The sequence below is a fragment of the Copadichromis virginalis genome, linkage group LG8, assembly GCF_057382275.1.
Source record: "Copadichromis virginalis isolate Kocher_CV1m ecotype Utaka linkage group LG8, C_Virginalis_male_GT1.1, whole genome shotgun sequence".
Taxonomy (NCBI): domain Eukaryota; kingdom Metazoa; phylum Chordata; class Actinopteri; order Cichliformes; family Cichlidae; genus Copadichromis; species Copadichromis virginalis.
The window spans coordinates 8,770,155-8,789,708 of NC_140625.1; the positions used below are offsets into that span (position 1 = coordinate 8,770,155).

At 43.2% G+C, this 19,554-nt stretch overlaps 2 protein-coding genes across 10 annotated transcripts in view; one reads left to right on the forward strand and one right to left on the reverse strand.

The window, feature by feature from the left end:
* Positions 1 to 19,554, forward strand: part of cacna1g (calcium channel, voltage-dependent, T type, alpha 1G subunit) — a 228,606-nt gene that overhangs the window by 13,060 nt on the left and 195,992 nt on the right. For all 9 annotated transcript variants that reach the window (XM_085465580.1, XM_085465581.1, XM_085465578.1 and 6 more), the window contains exon 2: positions 18,317 to 18,450. In XM_085465580.1, coding sequence (XP_085321706.1) covers positions 18,317 to 18,450 — 134 coding nt within the window. The remainder of the gene's footprint in view (positions 1 to 18,316; positions 18,451 to 19,554) is intronic.
* On the reverse strand, positions 11,411 to 14,032 carry LOC146702654 (E3 SUMO-protein ligase ZBED1-like). Its single transcript, XM_085465587.1, has 3 exons — positions 12,750 to 14,032; positions 12,321 to 12,573; positions 11,411 to 12,159 (listed from the first exon to the last, which is right to left on the reverse strand). The coding sequence occupies exons 1-3, from the start codon at positions 13,832 to 13,834 to the stop codon at positions 11,743 to 11,745; spliced, it is 1,755 nt and encodes a 584-aa protein (XP_085321713.1). The 5' UTR covers positions 13,835 to 14,032; the 3' UTR covers positions 11,411 to 11,742.

A 19,554-nucleotide genomic window follows, 5' to 3' on the forward strand; every position in this document is an offset into this window, starting at 1 on the left:
CTGCTCCAGCGGCAAGGTGGTCCTCCGCCAGCGTCACCGCTACCTCCAAGCTTGCGGGCCGGTGGCACCGGACCCATCTCGCCGTCTCCGCTGGCAATCCCTCCGTGAACTGCTCCAGCACCACCTTGTCCACCAGCTTCGTCTCCCCCTCCGATGTTCCCGGTTGCAGCCAGCGTACCGCCGCGTCGCGCAGCTGCCGGGCCCAGGCGAATGGTCGGTCCGTTGTAGCCAGCCGACAGGCCCGGAACCGCCGGCGGTGGTCTTCGGCGGTGAGCCCTAGCCTGTCCACCACCGCCCGGCTCACGTCCGCGAAGCTGCTCCTCGACGCCGGAGGCAGACTCAGGGCCGCTGTTTGTGCCTCCCCGGACAGCAGGGGGAGCAGCCGCGGAGCCCACTCCTCCCGCGGCCATTGGCAAGCCTCCGCCGTGGCACGGAAGGTCTCCAAAAAAACCTGTGGGTCGTCCCCGTCCCCCATCCGGGGCACCGCCACCGACAGTGGCGAGGGCTTCGGCGTGGCAGCGGCCCCGACCAGCCGCTCCAGAACTTGCGTCTGCCGGTCCGTCTGCTCCTGCAGCGTGGCCAGGTGGGCACGCTGGTCGGCCGCCTGATCCCGGCTCATCGTCGCCATCTCCGCCAGCATCTGCGCCAAGAATTGCAGAGGCTGGGCGGGTGGCGCGGCCTGTGGGTCGGACATTTCCCCACCGGCACTATCCTGGGTTTCAGCACCACTTGTAGAATACACCAGGCACAGACACACGCACACACAGGTAGGTACAGCCAACTTCCACATTTATTCAAGTGTTGTTGTTTTGACAGCTGACTCAGTCACACAGTCTGACAGCTCACGAGCCCAGCTGATCTCTCCCCTGGCCGCTCCTCCTCGTCTCACTATAAACACAGCGGAGGGAGACCATCATCAGTCCATAAACAACATCAGCTGTTCTTACCGGCCTCGCAGCGCCGCCCTGTTGAGCCTTCCGCTCCACTCCTCCCCTGCAGCTGCGCTCGGGGCCACGCCTCCGCCACAAATAGTTTCAATGACATGCTGTGTTTTGGCAGCTTAACTCAATGACTTAACACAGTTGGGTGGAATCACGTGACATTCACTGAGAGATTGAATTTATGTCTTTTAAAATGAAGTATACATACTGTATACATACCATTATATTGCTGTAAGTTTTGTTGAATAAATTACTCATTTAATGGTTTTAAATTTGTTACATTTGCAACTCCTTTATTTTATTTTTTACTTTTTTGGCCTCTACTACGGTAGCAAATAATCCTTATTTATCTCATACTGGACTTTGGCGTAGCAGCCTAATCTGCTCTCCCCCTCCCTTTAAGCCAACTTTCTACTGATTGGTTGCCCCTGACAAACAAAAGATTTGAATAGAAGGTGGGTGGGACTTCTATCCACACAGTCAGAGACGTTTGCCTGAGATGACCATATTAGGATATCTAAGTTACGTTATGTATACATATGACATAAAAGGAAACGTGCATTAGGTCAACTTTAATGTTTGATGTTATGAATTAAAATAAGCTTCGATGTAACAATGTACTGTGTTACAACCCTGAGTAGATATCAAATACGGATCAAATACAAATCGGAGTCTGCGCTGCGGGACTGTTTTGATCACGCGGACTGGGAAATGTTTCACGTGGCCGCCAGAGACATTGATGAATACACAGACTCAGTCTGTGGATTTATCAGGAAATGCGTGGAAGATGTCGTCCCATCCAGAACAGTCAAATCCTTCCCAAATCAAAAACCCTGGATTAACGGAGATGTTCGCGCGGCACTGGCGGCACGGAACACCGCCTTTGCCTCCGCGAACACATCGGACTACAAACACGCACATTACCAACTCCGGAAGACGATCAAAGCAGCCAAACATGAGTACAGGGACAGGGTGGAACAACAGTTTGACAACCCTCGGAGTATGTGGCAGGGACTAAACACGATCACAGACTTTAGAGGGAAAACCAGCACACCCCAGACCACGGCCTCTCTGTGTGAGGATCTAAACGTATTCTACGCTAGATTCGACACAGCGAACACCATGAGACCGGACAGTGTGCGCACCGCGGATGACGTCAGTGCGCACACTGTGTCTGAGGAGGATGTGCGGAAGTGCTTCAGGAAGGTGAACGCACGCAAAGCTACTGGTCCGGACGGGATTCCCGGCCGCGTCCTCAGGTCATGCGCGGCTCAGCTGGCTGGAGTGTTCACGCACATCTTCAACCTTTCCCTCTCTCTGTCTGTAGTCCCAGCCTGCTTCAAAATGGCCACCATCGTCCCTGTACCCAAATCCTCCACCATCTCCTCATTAAACGACTGGCGACCTGTAGCCCTGACCCCCATCGTGAGCAAATGCTTCGAGAAGCTGGTCAGGGACTTCATCTGCTCTGCACTACCCGACTCACTGGACCCTCTACAGTTTGCATACCGCCACAACAGGTCCACTGATGATGCCATAGCCCTGACACTACACACTGCCCTGTCACACCTGGAGAAGAGAGACACGTATGTGAGGATGCTGTTTGTAGATTACAGCTCAGCATTCAATACCATCGTTCCCTCGAAGCTGGACAGGAAACTGCAGGATCTAGGACTGAGCAGCTCCCTCTGCAGCTGGATCCTTAGCTTCCTGTCTGACAGACGCCAGGTGGTCAGACTGGGCAGCATCACCTCATCCCCCATCACACTGAACACTGGTGCTCCACAGGGGTGTGTACTGAGCCCTCTCCTGTACTCACTCTACACCTACGACTGCACAGCCACTAACAGCTCCAACATCATTGTGAAGTTTGCGGACGACACTACAGTGGTGGGTCTTATCACCAACGGTGATGAGACGGCTTACAGGGAGGAGGTCAGCGCCCTGACCCACTGGTGTCAAGACAACCATCTCACCCTCAACGTCGCAAAGACAAAGGAGTTGATAGTGGACTTCCGGAGGTGCAGAGAAGTACACACCCCCATCACCATCAACGACGCTGCTGTGGAGAGAGTGAGCAGCTTCCGGTTCCTTGGCGTACACCTGGCTGAGGATCTTACGTGGTCAGTACACACAAACAAAACAGTGAAGAAGGCCCAGCAGCGCCTCTTCTTTCTCAGGAGACTGAAAAGATTCGGCATGAGCCCCCGCATCCTCAGGACCTTCTATCACTGTGCCATTGAGAGCATCCTCACTGGATGCATCACCACCTGGTATGGCAACAGCACCGCCTACAACTGCAAAGCTCTCCAGCGAGTAGTGCGGTGCTCTGAACGGATAATTGGAGGTGAGCTTCCCTCCCTCCAAGACATCTACAGGAAGCGGTGCCTGAGGAAAGCGGGGAGGATCATCAAGGACTCCAGTCACCCCAGCCATAAACTGTTCAGACTGCTTCCATCAGGAAGGAGGTTCTGCAGCATCCGGTCCCGTACCAGCAGACTGAGAGACAGCTTTTTCCATCAGGCCATCAGACTGCTGAACACGTCATAGACACCTCAGCTTCACTACTGGAACTTCAACATTATGCACTCCACACTGTATATAAATGCCACTTGTTTTGCACATATTCAACTCTGTATATTTTATATATTTTATTATTATTATTATTATTTTATTTTATTTTTTTACTATTTAATTTGTAAAAATGTGTATACACACACACACACACACACACACACACACACACACGTAGGAAAATATTTAGTATACACATCCAGAAATGCATATATTATTATATATTGTACATATATTTATTAGTTTCAGGTTGGCCATTCTTGTATTTTGCTCGTTTGTGTTGTTGTGTTTGCACATCTCTGTTGCTTGTGGGGCTCGCACACAAGAATTTCACTCGCATGTGCTGTGCCAGTGTGCCTGCACATGTGATGTGACAATAAAAAGTGATTTGATTTGATTTGATTTGATTTGAAATACACACACACACACCTAGCAAGTGACTGGAGGATGAGGAGATGTCACATTTTACGTGTGTGTCTGTGTGCACTGTTACTCTTGCTACTATGAAATGTGGTGATTGAGCTGAAAAAAAATCTCTCTACAATATTATCTCTCTCCACCTGTGAGGACTGGCTCTCAGCTGAATGGCAGATTACAGTTAGCATATCCCATTGTCCTCACCACACAAGGCCTTCATCGGCAGGTATGGCTGCCTGCCTGCCTATCTGCGGGCGTTTGTGTGTGCATGTGATGAAAGCACCTGACCCCGGTGATAATGGCATTCAGGACTTGTGACAGGCAAAATTAGCATACATAGTGGCTAAGATTTATTTTGAAGACGAGTGGAAAGGAAGTGTTTTCACAGAACTGATGGCACTTGTTTCAGGTACACTGTAGATCCTGTCCTGTCTGTTAAGCTGCCTTTTATAGTAAAGGGCAGTAAAAAAAAACTTCTTTTGGAAGGGCTTCATTGGTCGATATCATTTCAGCTCATTCAAATGGTGACTTCAGCCTAAGAACAGGTGAACATCAGAAGGGTAAACATACACAGTAGGAATTCGTCTATGTTTGTTATACCTTGATTGGTTTTTCCTGCAAGAAATCCGCTCCTGCAAAACAAGTAATGTGCTCACAATGCTGGCAGTGACTTTAGTGAAGTATAAATCCAAAGTTTGTTGCAAGCTTTAGCCATGAAAGGCACCGTAGCTGAACAGACAAAAGAAACAATAACAGAAGTGCTGAGCTCCGCAGCAGATCCGAGGAAGAAAAGACACGCTGCTTGACTGACTGCTGGGATCCCAAATCCTCACGGTACTTCCACACTGACAAACACAAGAAAGCTGTACAAAAGTTGAACTTTCCTCAACTTTTAGTGCAGTGGTTTCAGGTGTCACCTGGAAATTTACAACAATTGAACTGAATTTTATTTATATTAGCTTAGAATGGGATAAATCTGGTCAGTGTTTTGGTTGATAATTGTGGTTTTATTTAGTCTGGGTATTTGACCATTTATATTGCTGTTATGGCTCTTTGATCATGCTGACATGACAGATCCAATTTTAATAATTCAGAAAAGTAAAAACCCCAAATTAGCTGCCTGGAATGCCCATTTTGCTACATACATTAGGGACCTACAGTACATGTACAGCCAGCTAACAAGAACATGAATACCTGAAACAGTAGTTAGTTGCAGTGCAAGCTAATCATGCAATCCATTATATAGGTGATAGCAGGACGTGAGTCAAACTTTACTTTTTACTGTCCAATCAGAAGTGAAAGATGAAGAGAAGATGAGGCTGACAGACTAAAGAGTTGAACATGTTGATGCCTTACTTCTAAAATCCACATGTCTATGCATAAGAACAATCCAGGCAACCATGATTTTAAAAATTGCTTTGGTAAACCATACTATGAGGTGGTGCATCAAACTTGCTAAAATCAGCTTTTACGAGTTGATTCTCCAAGACTGGTGAGATTAAAGCTAACAACAAAAAAGGCATTTAATGTTGTTACTCTCCAGCATGGTGTTGATCAATAGGCTGTGTTGGCTGATGAGGTCACCTGGCAAGTTGTTGCTGAACAATAACTTCAGTACAGCTAGCAAAGCCAACACTGCTAAAGTTAGCTAGTTTATGCTAACGCTTGAAAACAATATTTAAAATAAGTCATGTAAAAAAAGTCGCACCATAGGAGTAGAGGCAGCTCAGACTTGTTCCATTAGTTGCTGTTTTGGTTGACTGCTTGTTTTCCTGAAGCTCTAAATTGGAAGTGAACAGTGTTGGCAAGTTAGCATACGACAATGAGCTCCATCATCTGCATCGATGGAAAATATGCTGGGTTGAAATAAACACCTTAAGATGACTCTTACTGTGAACTGGCACTACAAATAAAATTAATGCACTAAGATTGTCTCTGGCTAGAATTAGGTTGTCTAAGGTCTTGCAACTGTTAGCAGGAAGTACCTCAGTTTTGTGTCCTCACTTCAGAAAGTAAGGATAGTTATAGTGTTTGTGTTCCTTTATTTAATTTTAGCAACTACTTCAGCACATACAGATGTGGACCCTTGACAGTGTTATGTCAGCAACAACAGATGTTAACATTACATCCACAAATGCCCCACAAACTGTTTCATAGTTACTAGTTATGGAACTTGGCAACAAAGGAAACCACTCGAAGGTAAAGTTTTTCTTTGCCACACCTGTTCACAGGTCAGTTGGTATCTTACTTTTCAACAGTCTTGTCTGTTTTAAAAGTAATTTGACTCCCATCCTGACACGATGCTCTGCTGAGTATTTACACACAGAGGCCTGCGTTCATGTCCACAAACACATGGTACTGGTATTCGAATCACGCAAAGGAATGCCTCTGCACATCTTGATTACTCGTCAAGAGCTGCGGCACTGCACTCTTGGGTGCAATATTGTATCTAATAACTGCTTTGACACTTGAGGATTTGTGAGTGAGCCATGTCAAGTCATTAGGGAGTGTTTTAAGTGCACTCAACATTGGTGATTAAGTGCACTTAACGCATAAAGGCTCCGTTCAGGGGGTGATGAGAGGGCGTGCAATGTTGGCACCCGCTTGACGCATTGATAACACGCAATCCAGATTTCTGTACTCGCTGATGTCTGTCTGAGCCTGGCGGACACGTGTGTTTATCCCTGTTCTCAGGCAATGTGAGAAGTAACACAGGCGTTCACACACACACAGGGGGCTGTTAAGCTGGTGTGTGGTGCCACTGTTTAGGCTGGGAGGTTCATGAAACACTGAATCCATGTTGAAACTCAGAGGACAAAAAAATGTGTTATGGGTTTAAGTGTGCCCATAAAGGGGAATTACATCTGAGAGATAGACTCACATGGTGGCATATAAACAAAGTTGAAAGTTATTATAAGCAGGTACATGAAAAATATCATAAACAGCAAATACACGCATAAATGGACCGTAGCATTACCCGCTCATGCTGTCTCACTGTAGCTGCATACACTATGAGGTGCACTGGGAGACATAATCACAGCAATGGGGGGAGGCAGTGGGACTTCCTTGTGTCACAGGAGGCAGTGGGAGAAAGAGATAAGAAGCAGACAGATGACGGAGATGGAAATTAGTGGTGGATTGCCGAGCAGGAGGAGGAGAAATGCCAGTAGTTCGCAAACAACAGGAATCCAATCCAGATGTTACTGCCAAGAGAAAAAGAATGGGTAAACGCACGAGAAACAGACAGAAGACAAAAAGCTGAGGTCCCAGCTTGGATTTATTAAAAAAAACACTTTATTTATAAAAAGAAACACTTTATTTGCACGTTAGCATCTGTTGAAAAGATTAAACCAGTTTGATCACATTTATTTACATCTAGAATGAGGATTTTAAGAAAGGAACTTCGCTTTCCAGCCAGTGGAGACCTGTTGACATTGGTAGTGTTAATTAAACATAAATAAAGAGTAAATATACAAAGGGATAGTTTGAGAATTGTATTGGAGACAATCCAGGTCTTTAAAAACATAAAGAGCTTAATTTACTGCCTCTAAATTTAGGTTATTGTTCTCGGCCCTAAAAATCTTAGAAATATGGCATCCAACCAGATGCTAACTCTGGATGGTGTTGCCTTGACCTCCAGTAACACTGAAAAGCCATTTTTGAAGTCGTTTTGTCCTTCAATGCAGATGTTAAACAAATATGTCGGACTGCTTTCTTCTGTTTCCTGAGCCTGGTTCAGCTGGAGGTTTCTTGCTCATATGGGGTCATATGATTGTGAGGGGTTTCTCTGTTTTATTTTTATTATTGTTAATGTTGTTATTCCTGTAACAACATTGAATTGTTGTTACGGTGAAGAAAAGTATGTTTGCAGTATTTGTGCAAAGACTGTATGTAAAAGATGGACGTAGCCACTAGAGATGGAACTCACCAGAGTCCCAACAAGCTTCACAATGCTTCAGTAATAATGCAATATTCTTGTGATTTCTAACATGTTGCAGTACTTGGAATACTGTACTAACAAATATGCAATTTATTACCTTTTTTCAACTGCAAATGATATCCTGCCATCAATGTTGCCATAAGACAAAGTCAGTCTGATACCAGTCAGCGTTGAATGGGGTCAAGTTGACAGTTGCATGCAATCTGTTTCTGATAATACAGCAATTAACTGTGTTATCTAGTCAAAAATCACATATTTGTTGCTGTTTATAGTCACAAACATCCACATTTAAGAGAAATTCACATTCAACTGTTGCATTTGTGCTCAGCAGATTTCCTGTTCTATAGAAATATAAGCAGAATACAGCCAGTTAACACCTGCAAAGCCAGGCTTCTACCTTTCTACCTTTAAAACCCGGAGAGCAGCCAAATGGCTGGTAGGCTTTTAGCTAAGCTTTAGCTTCAGCCAAGTGGAAGCTAAATTGGCTAGTCATTCATATGTATATTAGGTTGTTACCTGGGAATTCTGGAGGGAGGGGAGTGGGGGTTTGAGTGGATTGAGGAATTTCCCTGCGAATCTTGTTGACTGTGCCGAGGATGGTGGTTTTCCGTCTAAGAAGTTTTTGCGCAAGTGAAAGCGATGTGAAAAAATTGTCCGTGGTAACATTTCTGCCCTTGTCTAGGAATGGTTCCATCAGCCTCATTACTACATTTTCAGAAAGTCTCTCCCCAGTGGGACGATTGGGGTCCTTGCCAAGATATGGGAAGACATTGCAAATGTACTTGGATTTTAGGTCGCAAGCCACCCAAAACTTGATCCCAAACTTGTCAGGTTTACTTGCAATATACTGCAGGAAACAGCACCGAGTCTTTGATGGGAAAAGCTGTGAACTTCCTTTTGTGTTTCATCTTGATGCATTCTCATCCAGGGAAATAAATCTCCAAAAGTCACCAACTTGGAGTGTTTCAGTTTGCCATCTTAGGGAGAAATCAACACACATGGGTGTATGTCCTTTGTTGCTGAGATTTATTGATAAAAACAGTACAAAAAACCAACCCTTTGTACACATATTTACAAATGGCCTGCTGAGTTGAGTTGAGTTGAGTGCCCTCGACTTGTGCTCATTTACAAAGACTCATTCATACGTGTTGGGAATGTGTCTGTATTTATTAGTTAGGCAGCATTTATTTACAAACTTTTGACAACCAGAGTGATCGCAGTCAGTCTGCAACTGTTTGCAGAAAGGTTGCCTCCTATCAGGCAACCTGTTATCCTTCTTCTTGCATTCAAAGTGGTTGTGAGTGTGCAATTTCCTTAAGCTCTAAATGTTATTTCACTGGAATACAATTTACAGGCAGGCAGCAATTTTTATTTTGTAGATGCACAGAGTTATCTGTCCTATTTTTTTTTTTTCATTTGACTGAGCCATTAGCTTAGAGGTAGCTGCGTCAAGCTAAGTATGTCCAGTTTTGTTTTTTTTGGTTTAACGGATTTAATGTAAGTTTGTGAGTTAGTGATTGAGACCTCTTATTCATGGTATTCCCAGAGTATTTTAACGACATGGTCACCATGCAATTAATTTTAAGCCTCAATAATCTTTAATAAATAATCTTTAATCTTCAATAGCTATGAAAATCAATCCCCTACATATTAGTCAGAAAGGTGAAAACTGCTTTGTATGGCAGTCTTTAAGCATTGCATCTGCTCTAAAGTTGGAAAGTTTTTCACAAAAAGACACTATAGGGATTGGAACCATCAGAGGTTCATCCCCACTGCCGTCATTCCTCAGCCCGGGAGGACGCTGCTTGGATTCATATGAAAATGCTGTGCTAATGCATGCACGGCGTCTGTATTATCATGAACACGTGCATGCAGGGTCAACATTCTGTACATTTGAATATGTGTAATAGGTTTACATTTGACTAATTAATTGCTACTTAATCATAAACAATCCCATAGAGAGAGTTTAAAGTACAAAGCTTTTACAATAGCTGTTATAAACAGTCTGTGTCTGGTTAGTCTTTACAGGGTCTGTCTGGTGCCCAGGAAGTGAAGGCTTTTCCATATCTGGCAGCAGCCACAGTGCTTTGTTTGGAATAAATATAGAAGGATGAAGAGCGTTACCTGCCACCTACGCAATATCAAAAGACAAAGACTTTACAGTACAGCCAGCACTCTTTCTATTGGCAAATGATCTCTGGAAAATGAAGGGCAAAAGCAGCGTAGCAATGAACAGAATGAGCAACAGCAGTGCATGCAAAACATGAATGAAATGTTGGCCCTGTTAGGACTGTTTTTTAAGCTGTGATACGCCCATTAGTTGGTTTCAATTTGCCAAAGGATACTGTATGACTCGGGTCGCTACTTTTATTTCAGCCATATTTTGATTTGATTTTCTCACATACCCCACCACTCCCAGCCGCCGCAAGTTCTCCCGCTGCCATTCGTTGGTCCATTTCACACTTTTGTGGCTGTCACGCCGAATGAAAGCCAATTTCGTGACGCCCGTCTGAACTGGAATTAGGCCGGATGATATGACATAATTAACTTTTTTGCTTTGTTTTCCCCTAATGTAAAAGTCCCATTATTCTTTGGACGCGTGCCAAAAAGTTTGCAGAGAATTTAAAGTGGGGTTAAAGTATTCTGTCTGTCTCTTTAAGTCTTTTCCCGGGGAGAGGATGCAGTGGAGGGTAAAAATTAGGGAGTGTGTGAGCAGTGAGCCGTTCACCACAGGTCACTGGTGTCTATTCCCTCAGAGGCAGATGCGTTTGTGTGTTCGTGTGTGTGTTAGGCTTCTCTGGTCTCCGCATGGACGTACAGCCAGTGAACCACAGTGGCACACCGCGCACAGAGCGACACATTTTCTTTCTAGTAAACACGCAGCTTTAGAGGAAACCTCAGAGACTTGCTTCGATGCCTGCGATTGATGTAGTACCTGCACGGCTTTGGCTGCATGTTTGGACATCACATCTCATCGTGTTCATCGAGACCACGCTCCACTGATGTGTAATACAAGTTTTGGTAAATCAATATCCAGATTGCAGAGCCTGTAATCGTGTACTGCACCACCAGAACTGTACGCTCCAGTGGGAACGCCTCACGCCAGCGTGTCCTGTTGACTTTGATGAATATGAATGAGGTGTGTGTGTGTGTGTGTGTGTGTGTGTGTGTGTGTGTGTGTGTGTGTGTGTGTGTGTGTGTGTGTGTGTGTAGGCCTGGTTGGATCAAACACTAGAGAAGATTGAGCTGGCTGACATCCGCTCAGTGTCACTTTAAAGAGTCCCCAAAGGCTTGGTCTCATGTTGTATTTGTTCCAGTATGCATGAACACTGTACATTATCATGACTGTGTGCTGTGCGTCTTTAGTTGGATGTGTTAAAACTAGTGCTGTCAAGAGATTAAAAAAAAATAGAGATTAATTAATTATGATTTTTAATTAATTGATCTAATTAATCTCTTTTTTAATCTCACCTAAAAATAGCTGAGGAAAGCCCTCAACTTATTGTGGCAGACCAAAAGACTGATATAACAAAGAAAGTGACTTTATAAAGTCATTTATTGTTTAACAAACGTTAAACAGATGCAACCATTTACATACTGTTGTATTCTTTTGTAAAATAAGTGGAAAAATAAATACAAATAAAATCAAATAAATTAAGTGCTGCAAGTTAGCACATCAGAGTTGCTCTTTTCTGAGCAATACAGCACTGAAATTCCTCTGCTTCAGATAATGAAAAATAAAACTGACATTGCAGTGCTGCAAGTTAGCACATCAAAGTATTCTTCCATCACAAAAAAAAGTGCTGAACATCAAGCAATCTATTCTAGTAGGCTACAAATGACACAGCAGCTATGCTGACCACATGTGTCTCATTTCTTCTTCCTCAGCCAGTCGCTAAGACACACCAGCCTGGTAACATTTTCTGGAAGCAAGGCTGCCCTTTTCTTTTGCACTATGTGGCCTGCAAGGCTAAAGAGTCTCTCACAGGGTACAGAGGTAGCTGGGGAGGCCAGGTACTTTTGTGCTAGGACTGACAGCTTTTCATAGACTCCTGAGTGAGCATACCACCACTGCAGGGGACAGTCATCAATACTGATGCTGGGTTCTGCTCTGTAGCGCTGCAGCTCTCCAGACTCAATTCCATCTTCTGAGTCAGAGTCAGACCCCAGAAGGAGTTCGCTCCTCCTCTTCTTCTGAGCTGGTCCATCATCCTCTGTGGAGGGCTGGAGACTATCTGCTCTTCTGGGCTCTGCTGCCTGGAGCATATTCTCCAGAATGGTCCACACCTGAATGAATGAATGAATGAATGAATGATTGTGATTAAAACTAAGTGCTTTTTTTTTATTTTATTTAATCTTGTAAAGAACTTTGTGTTCCATATAATAAATAAAAGTTTGATTTGATAATGAATTGGACTCATTAGTCCAGCTTAACCTTATTGTCCTACCTGTTCCCTCTTTTCTCTTGGAAGACATTTCAAATCCTTAAACCGTGGATCCAATGCTGTGGCCACCTCGAACCATATCTCGTTGCCATTAGCTCGTCGTGCTGCCAGATCCTTCTGGAAGGCATTCTTGAACTTCACCACGTAGGCAGGATCATCATCAGTAATGTCCATGACACGGTACAGATGGCGAAAAGCAGGCAGCACTACAGAGCAAGAGACGTAGGCCTCACCACCCAGCAGCTCTGTCACATACCTGCAGAGGTGGAGAGGTTTGCTAAATAAACCTAGCTGGATTCATTTAAATCAAAGTGTAACTGATTTCCAATTTAATTGTCCTTAAAAGTTCCTTGTTATGTTCATTAATTTTGATTTTACACATGTAACAGTAGTTTATATAATTAAAATGGGAAGGTGTTTATTTGAACTTACTTGCATGGTTCAAGCAGGAGCTCCAGCCTCTGCAGTTTCGCCCACTCAGCTTCGGTTGGCAAGACCAACCTGTGGTTCTGTTGGTCCAACGTAGCCTGGACAGCCTCTCGGTTACATAGGAGGCGTGAGACCATTGCGAGAGTCGAGTTCCACCTGGTGGGTACATCCTGTATAAGTTGATCGCTCTTCTTTCCGAGTGCTACTTGTTGTTGGTTAAGTTCTGTGGTACTCGCAGGGCTTTGTTTAAAATGACCAACAATCTTGCGGCACTTTGCCAGTACACCGACAAAACCACTGCTATCGAGACATACCGTGATGGTCCTCTGGAGAATGTGAGCATTGCAGGCGATGTGCTCATATGGAAGTGCTCTCATAGCAGCCAGCATGTTTGCTGCGCTGTCTGTGCCAATGGTGGATATCTTGTTTTCAATACCCCAGTCATTTGCTACCTTGAGGAACTGTTCGGCGCATTTATCAGCAAAGTGCCTGGTTTCTGTTCTCATGACGGTCAGTGCAAATGAGTTGAGGTTCCACTCACTATCAATAAAGTGTCCAGTCACCCCAAAATAGCTGTGGTTGCCAGCTGAGGTCCAGTGATCTCCGGTTATAGCAACACAGTTGGGAGAATCCTCCGCCAAAATCTCAAGTTTGTTTTTCTTTTCGCCGTCGTACATTTTGCTGATTTTGGTCGTTACTGTAGTCCTGCACGGCGGCTTGTATGACGGGTCATTGGACGCAATTTGCAACACCTCTGTCAATCCTTCGTCCTCTACTATATTTATCGGCCTACAGTTCATCGCTATCCACTTGGCAATAACATTAGTCAGCCTGTCGGTCGCAGACTTGCTCATACGAGGGGTATTCTCTAGTTTTGTTTGGCGAAAAGCTTTGCTCTGGCTTGCTATATTGCTAACGTCTTCACTGCTAGCTGTTGCTGCACTCGCGGCTGGGTGCTTTGCGTTGAGGTGATAGGCCAAACTTGAGCTGCTTCGGTGGTAAGCAAACTCCTTCTTACACTCTAGGCAGACCACTTTACCTTTGTCAATGGTGCCGTCGGGGCCAACAACTCTCAGATGCGCCTCCATATCCACACTGTAAGCTAATCACCACTTCTCACCTTGACCTCACGACGTGACTCCACCCCCAACAAGTCAAGCACAAGGAGCCCAGCACATAAAAACGGATTTTATAACATAGCAACTCTCATACAAAATCAATGACGTCAAGAGATTAAAAATTAGATTAACGAGATTAAAAAACATAACGCGCTAAATAGCATTGTAATTAATTAATCGCAATTAACACGATAATTTGACACCCCTAGTTAAAACCTGTGTGTGTGTGCGCGTGTTTGTGAGAGAGATTGGGAGACTTAACAGAGTCATAACAGGGGTTTCTTATGTTACAGACTCTGCAGGCATGCATTGACTGTCTAACGTAAAATAGATGAGTTATTACTCCCCGGTGGAGACAGGAGAAATGGGTCCTTTCAGCAGAATAAAACAGAACGGAGATGGAAAGATGGGGTGTTAGAGGAGAAAGCAATTCAGTCGTTTGAGGCTCAGCGTGGCGGTAAATGTCTCTGCTCTTCCTCATTTCACACAACGCTTATTTTCTTTTGGTCATGCATCTCGGGTTGTAACATCTGTCAATAGCTGGACCGTCATGTTGTTTCTTCCGACAGGCTGTTGCTCCCTGTTATCTAACGGCTCTATATGCAAAGCATTTTGGGGCTGAAAGACGACTAAAAGGGCTCAATGGAGCTTTCGTATGTAGCCTTTATGTAGGCGTACGTAAACCCTTCACAGCTAGTTATGCATGACGAAATCAGAGTAAACGCATAGTTATTTTAAGTTTCACTGGAGTTGTGTGATTCAGCATACAGTACGATGTAATTTTGCTGAAATCAAAATCTCAGGTCAAGTCAACAATAGAAGGCTGAACTTGAAGGGTTGTCAAAGAAATAAATCCTTGTTTATGTTTCTCTAATATACATTGTAGTTTTTTGCAGTGTGAATCGTTTCTGGGCAACCTGCAGGAAATTTCAAACACTGAATTATGACGAGAGTTCTCTTGAGCTACATGATGGTGTCATTTGGGGCTTGAGGTTGAACTGAGTGAAACTCCTCCTCATGTCAGTGTAGAGAAGTTGAATTAGATATATCTGAGATATTTTAATAAAGGAGGATGAAGTGCAATTTCAACAATACATCTAGGTTTGTCTGTGTGATAAAGAAATGGAATAACTCTAAAACAGTTTCCTGCTGACTGGTATCAAAGCTTTTCGACTAAAGCACGGCGGCCGTCTTGTTAATTCTAGTCCTGATTAGAATCTAGAAGCACTATAAAGGACTATATGTGCCGCGGTATGACAGGTTGCTAACATATAAGTGTGTTATTCTCAGTCAGATCCGCCACTCCTCATCACAGTGAGAATTCAACAAGTACTGTCTATCTTTTATATACGGTCTATGATTGGCCCTATAATTCCTAGTTGATGCTACTGCTCAAAACAAGGCCTCAGGTTTCAGGCCGTAAACAAATACTCCATGACAATATATCTATATAATCCACATCATACTATCACATGTCAGTTTATGGCCAGTGTGGTCCCTTTCATAGAAGAGTTCCAGCATCCAGACAGTTCAGATTAAATTTAGATCAAACACTGAACACAATGTTTTGGGGTTTTTTTCTTCTGTCTTTTCTTTTGGGAGATTATGCATCACTAAGCAATCTGCTCTGAGGCTCGTCTGCCTCTTTGGAGTCAATGAGTGGTGCGTAAAACATCTGGAGTGATGTATGGTCAGCATTAGGGAGTGAACCCGGGACAGTTATTTGTTCCACAGCCGTCTGATAGGTTGTAACCCTGGAAATAGCAGTGTGACCCTTGTGTGTTGAGCATGGGGCGAGGTTTTAGGGTTTTTTTTATGCAGACGACATGAATGATTTCCAAAAATAGAACTGAATAAGATTTGAAATTGTAAACAGACTCGCATGCATTGATTCCCACGTGAATCTCCATGTTTTACTTGCAGTGAACTTTGGCGCTAGCTTCTCTTTAAGCTAACAGGATTTGATATATTTATACATTTCTCTCTTCATCTTGCAATGACTCATGTATCAGTGGGTGTCCTGAACCTTGATCTCCTTCCAGAAATTTTCTTGATTTCCTCTTTATTTTTTTTATTTTACTTTGAGCTGTATCCTTTTCCCTTTTCATTTCCGACTCTTCCTCCCTCCTGTTCATTTATTTATTGATTTTCATATTTTGAGAGTCAAAGTTCTCTTCTTGTACTTTCCTGTCCTCATTCCTCCGCTTGTTTTTGTCTGGAGTCCAGTTTGATAATGATTTGGAGTACCGAGGCTCAGTCAGAGAGCCAGACAGACGGTAATGAGGGCAGGAATACTGATTAATGCAATCAGCGGTTTGTTTTGACTGAATGACGTTTCTAGCTCGAGTCTCAGTTAAGGACGAAAAGGTGCATCTTTCTTCACCTTTAGACAATAATTCTGATGGTAAAGGAGCCAAACGGGACAGACATCATTAGTCCCAGGGTCCATTTTGGATGTTGAGCATCTGAGTTGCTGAAGTGCCCTTAAGCAAAACATTAAATCCTTGGCAGCTCCAAGGAGGTTGTTATCTCTTTCTTGAGCCATGGGGAGCCTGACCTTCTAGAGACAGGCTAAAGAGAAAAGAGGATCCCTCTGCAGGAATTAATAAAATATCACGCTCCTGTCAAAGGTTCTCAGTGGGATATTTTTAAACATCAAATATATTGTATGACTAATAGTAGAGCCAGAGTCTGGCGTGAATGTCGGCCACTAAAGTAGCAAGAAAGTGCTGTATGGGAATGCAGGTACTCTCCATCAGGAGAACTGTCATGAAGGTGCGTATATAGAAGTGTATTATAGACATATTAAAATTGTCTACAGACATTCAGGTTGAAGCCTGCTGACACTTACTTGTAGTTGTAAGTATATTTTCTTTGTTCCCTGGTGTTTTGTTTTGCCATGGTGTGGTGTAGAGCCTAATAAAGCGAGCCTTTATTGGATTATTTTCCTCTGAATTCACCAAATCCAAAACAAGAACAGAGATCCAAGAGAACATGAGGAGTGAAAGTGAAAAAAGGAAAAAGCACTACAGGGAGTTAAATGGATGATCTGACAAAAGACGAAAAGAAAAGATGTTATATACAAAAGAGATTGATTAGTGACACAAGAGAGGAACCAGACACAGGGGAAAGCAGTCAAGAACAGCTGAAAGTAGTCAATCACACAGGAGGGAAACAAAAGCAGGAAACCTTAAAACAAAATTAAATGGGAAAGAATTGAGCACTGACTGAGACTTAAAAAATAATAAAAGGGAAAATAAAAACCAACAATCAACAAGACAGAGGCCAGTCGATGTTAGGGGAAAACAGTGGTTTGAGACCAAAATTATTTCAACCACATTAGTGCTTGGGATCTCATTGGCTTTGAAAATGGATACCAGGTCTGCAACCAGTTGCTGTCTTTAAATCATCTTTGGCACACCAAGAACGCTATAAAACGATATTAAGATGCAGTCAGTCTGCTGACATTTTGCAACTTATTGGGGTCAAGTTGGCAAATGGTGCAGTTATGTACAAACATTTGCAAAGCTGATCGTTTTGCTTGCCACCAGGCGATGAGGTAGATCGCCTCATCTCCTTGCAATCAGTCTCAGACTGTTCCACTTTTTCTCAGTCACAAGGATGTTGCTATCCTATTTTGAACCTAGTCTAACGGAGCCATTAAGCAAAAATAAATAAATAAGAGAATTACAATAAAATACCAGATCTATAACAGGTTTCTGTTATTTTTGACAATCCTGTCGCAGAGAACCACTTCTCTAGCACCTCCATATGGTTATCAGCCATATTTGAGTAAAATATCCAGCCCCTACTTAAGTCTTGCTTGTAAAATACTCCTATTTGGTAAATGTCACTGTCATTACATTTCTAACACACTTGTTGTGGGCAAAACACACCTGATTAGGATGTTTAGAGGTGAAGGTGAGATGTCACATCATGATTTGACACAATTACATAGTTAACCTTACTGGGTGTGCTTAAATACCATTGTATAATATATAATGGTAACTGTTGTAATATGGATGCATGTAAGCCTAAACTACAGTCTTTCCTAAACCAAACCTAGTAGCCTAAATCTGAAATTTAATCTGCTCCCCAAAGGATGAACCATACATTAAGAGATTTGGTGATCCTCAACAGAAGGTCAAAAGTCAACGTAGATCAAGTCACAAAATCAAATTACAAATGCAAATCAAAATAAAATGGCATGTTAGCATCACATTAATATTACTCTCTGCAAAATTGAAGACTTTGAATGATGTTTATTTGAAAAACAATGACCATCAATACATATCGGATCTTGGTCCAGTATTTGGATCATTACATTTAAGGTATATTTTCAAAGAAAACTACTGTCAGACATGATTGCCTCTTAATCAACCACAGCTTTGCAGTTCTCATAACTCACTTACATCATACGCCTTGTATTTTTGTCTCTTTCTGTCTATGCAGGATTTTGATGACTTCATCTTTGCATTCTTTGCCATCGAGATGGTGATCAAGATGGTGGCTCTAGGGATTTTTGGCAAGAAGTGTTACCTTGGAGACACGTGGAACCGTTTGGATTTCTTCATAGTGTTGGCTGGGTGAGTTACACAATTACACTCGCAAACACAAACACACAGGTGGCCAAGCATAACCGTGCATAAACACCGGAGGCTCGCGCAAGGAGCAGCACGCACACATGCAACAAATTTGGACAATAATCAATGTGCAAGGCGGAATCTGGGAAAGCGGTGACAGATTCAAGAACAAGGATAGAATCTGGGGAGCACAAAAAGATGTTTTGAGCTTCTAGATGTAATTGTGTCACAGGAAGCCAAGACGCTGCAGGCAGAGGATCAAACAGTATTAGATCTGAAGCATGAACCTGGTAGAGCAAGCCTTCTAACTCGCACGAGCTTTGCTGGATTTGCCCTTAAATAAATTTACTTTAAGTATTCCGTTAGAGGCTTTTAACTTGAAATCAATACCACGAACCCTCTTAAATTCTTTAGTGTTCAGATTGTGTAGAAGCTGATGAATGCATGTCGATTTCTTTTCTAATTATTATTATTTCAACTTTTACAGCACTTACAAATCTGCCCTTGCTCTATAGCACATTTATATACATTTTAATTACTATACCGCGCTCATAAAATCAAGCGACACATGCCCACACACCAATGCACACACACTGTAATTTGATTAAACATGTTACAGAACATAGCCTGCTGCTTTCAGTCTGACATTTTCATCATACTACATCCCCCGCTGGTTTATAATGCCATCCTTCTGCCACAGCTTCTGTTGTCCATCAGTGGAAACGGGACACATTTCCTTTTGTGTGTGTGTGTGTGCGCGCGAGTGCACATTGTCCTTAAGCATATACACATATATATATATATATATGTGTGTGTGTGTGTGTGTGTGCATACTGTATACAGAGATATAGAGAGAGCGAGATCATTCCCTTTATTTTACACTGAGCTACTGTTCCACAACTGAAGTGATGCCTTGGGTTATGTCTGCTCTCAGCTCACATTCAGTTAATTCCCGTGGTTTCCTTTCACTCCTCTTCTCTCTACCTGAATCATATACGTGAGTGGAAGCCTTTATATGATTATGGTAAGAGCTGCGTCCTTCTCGGTCATCATGACTCAGGGAGAATCTGACTCAGTGCCAACGCAACAGAAGGAACTTGATGGGAA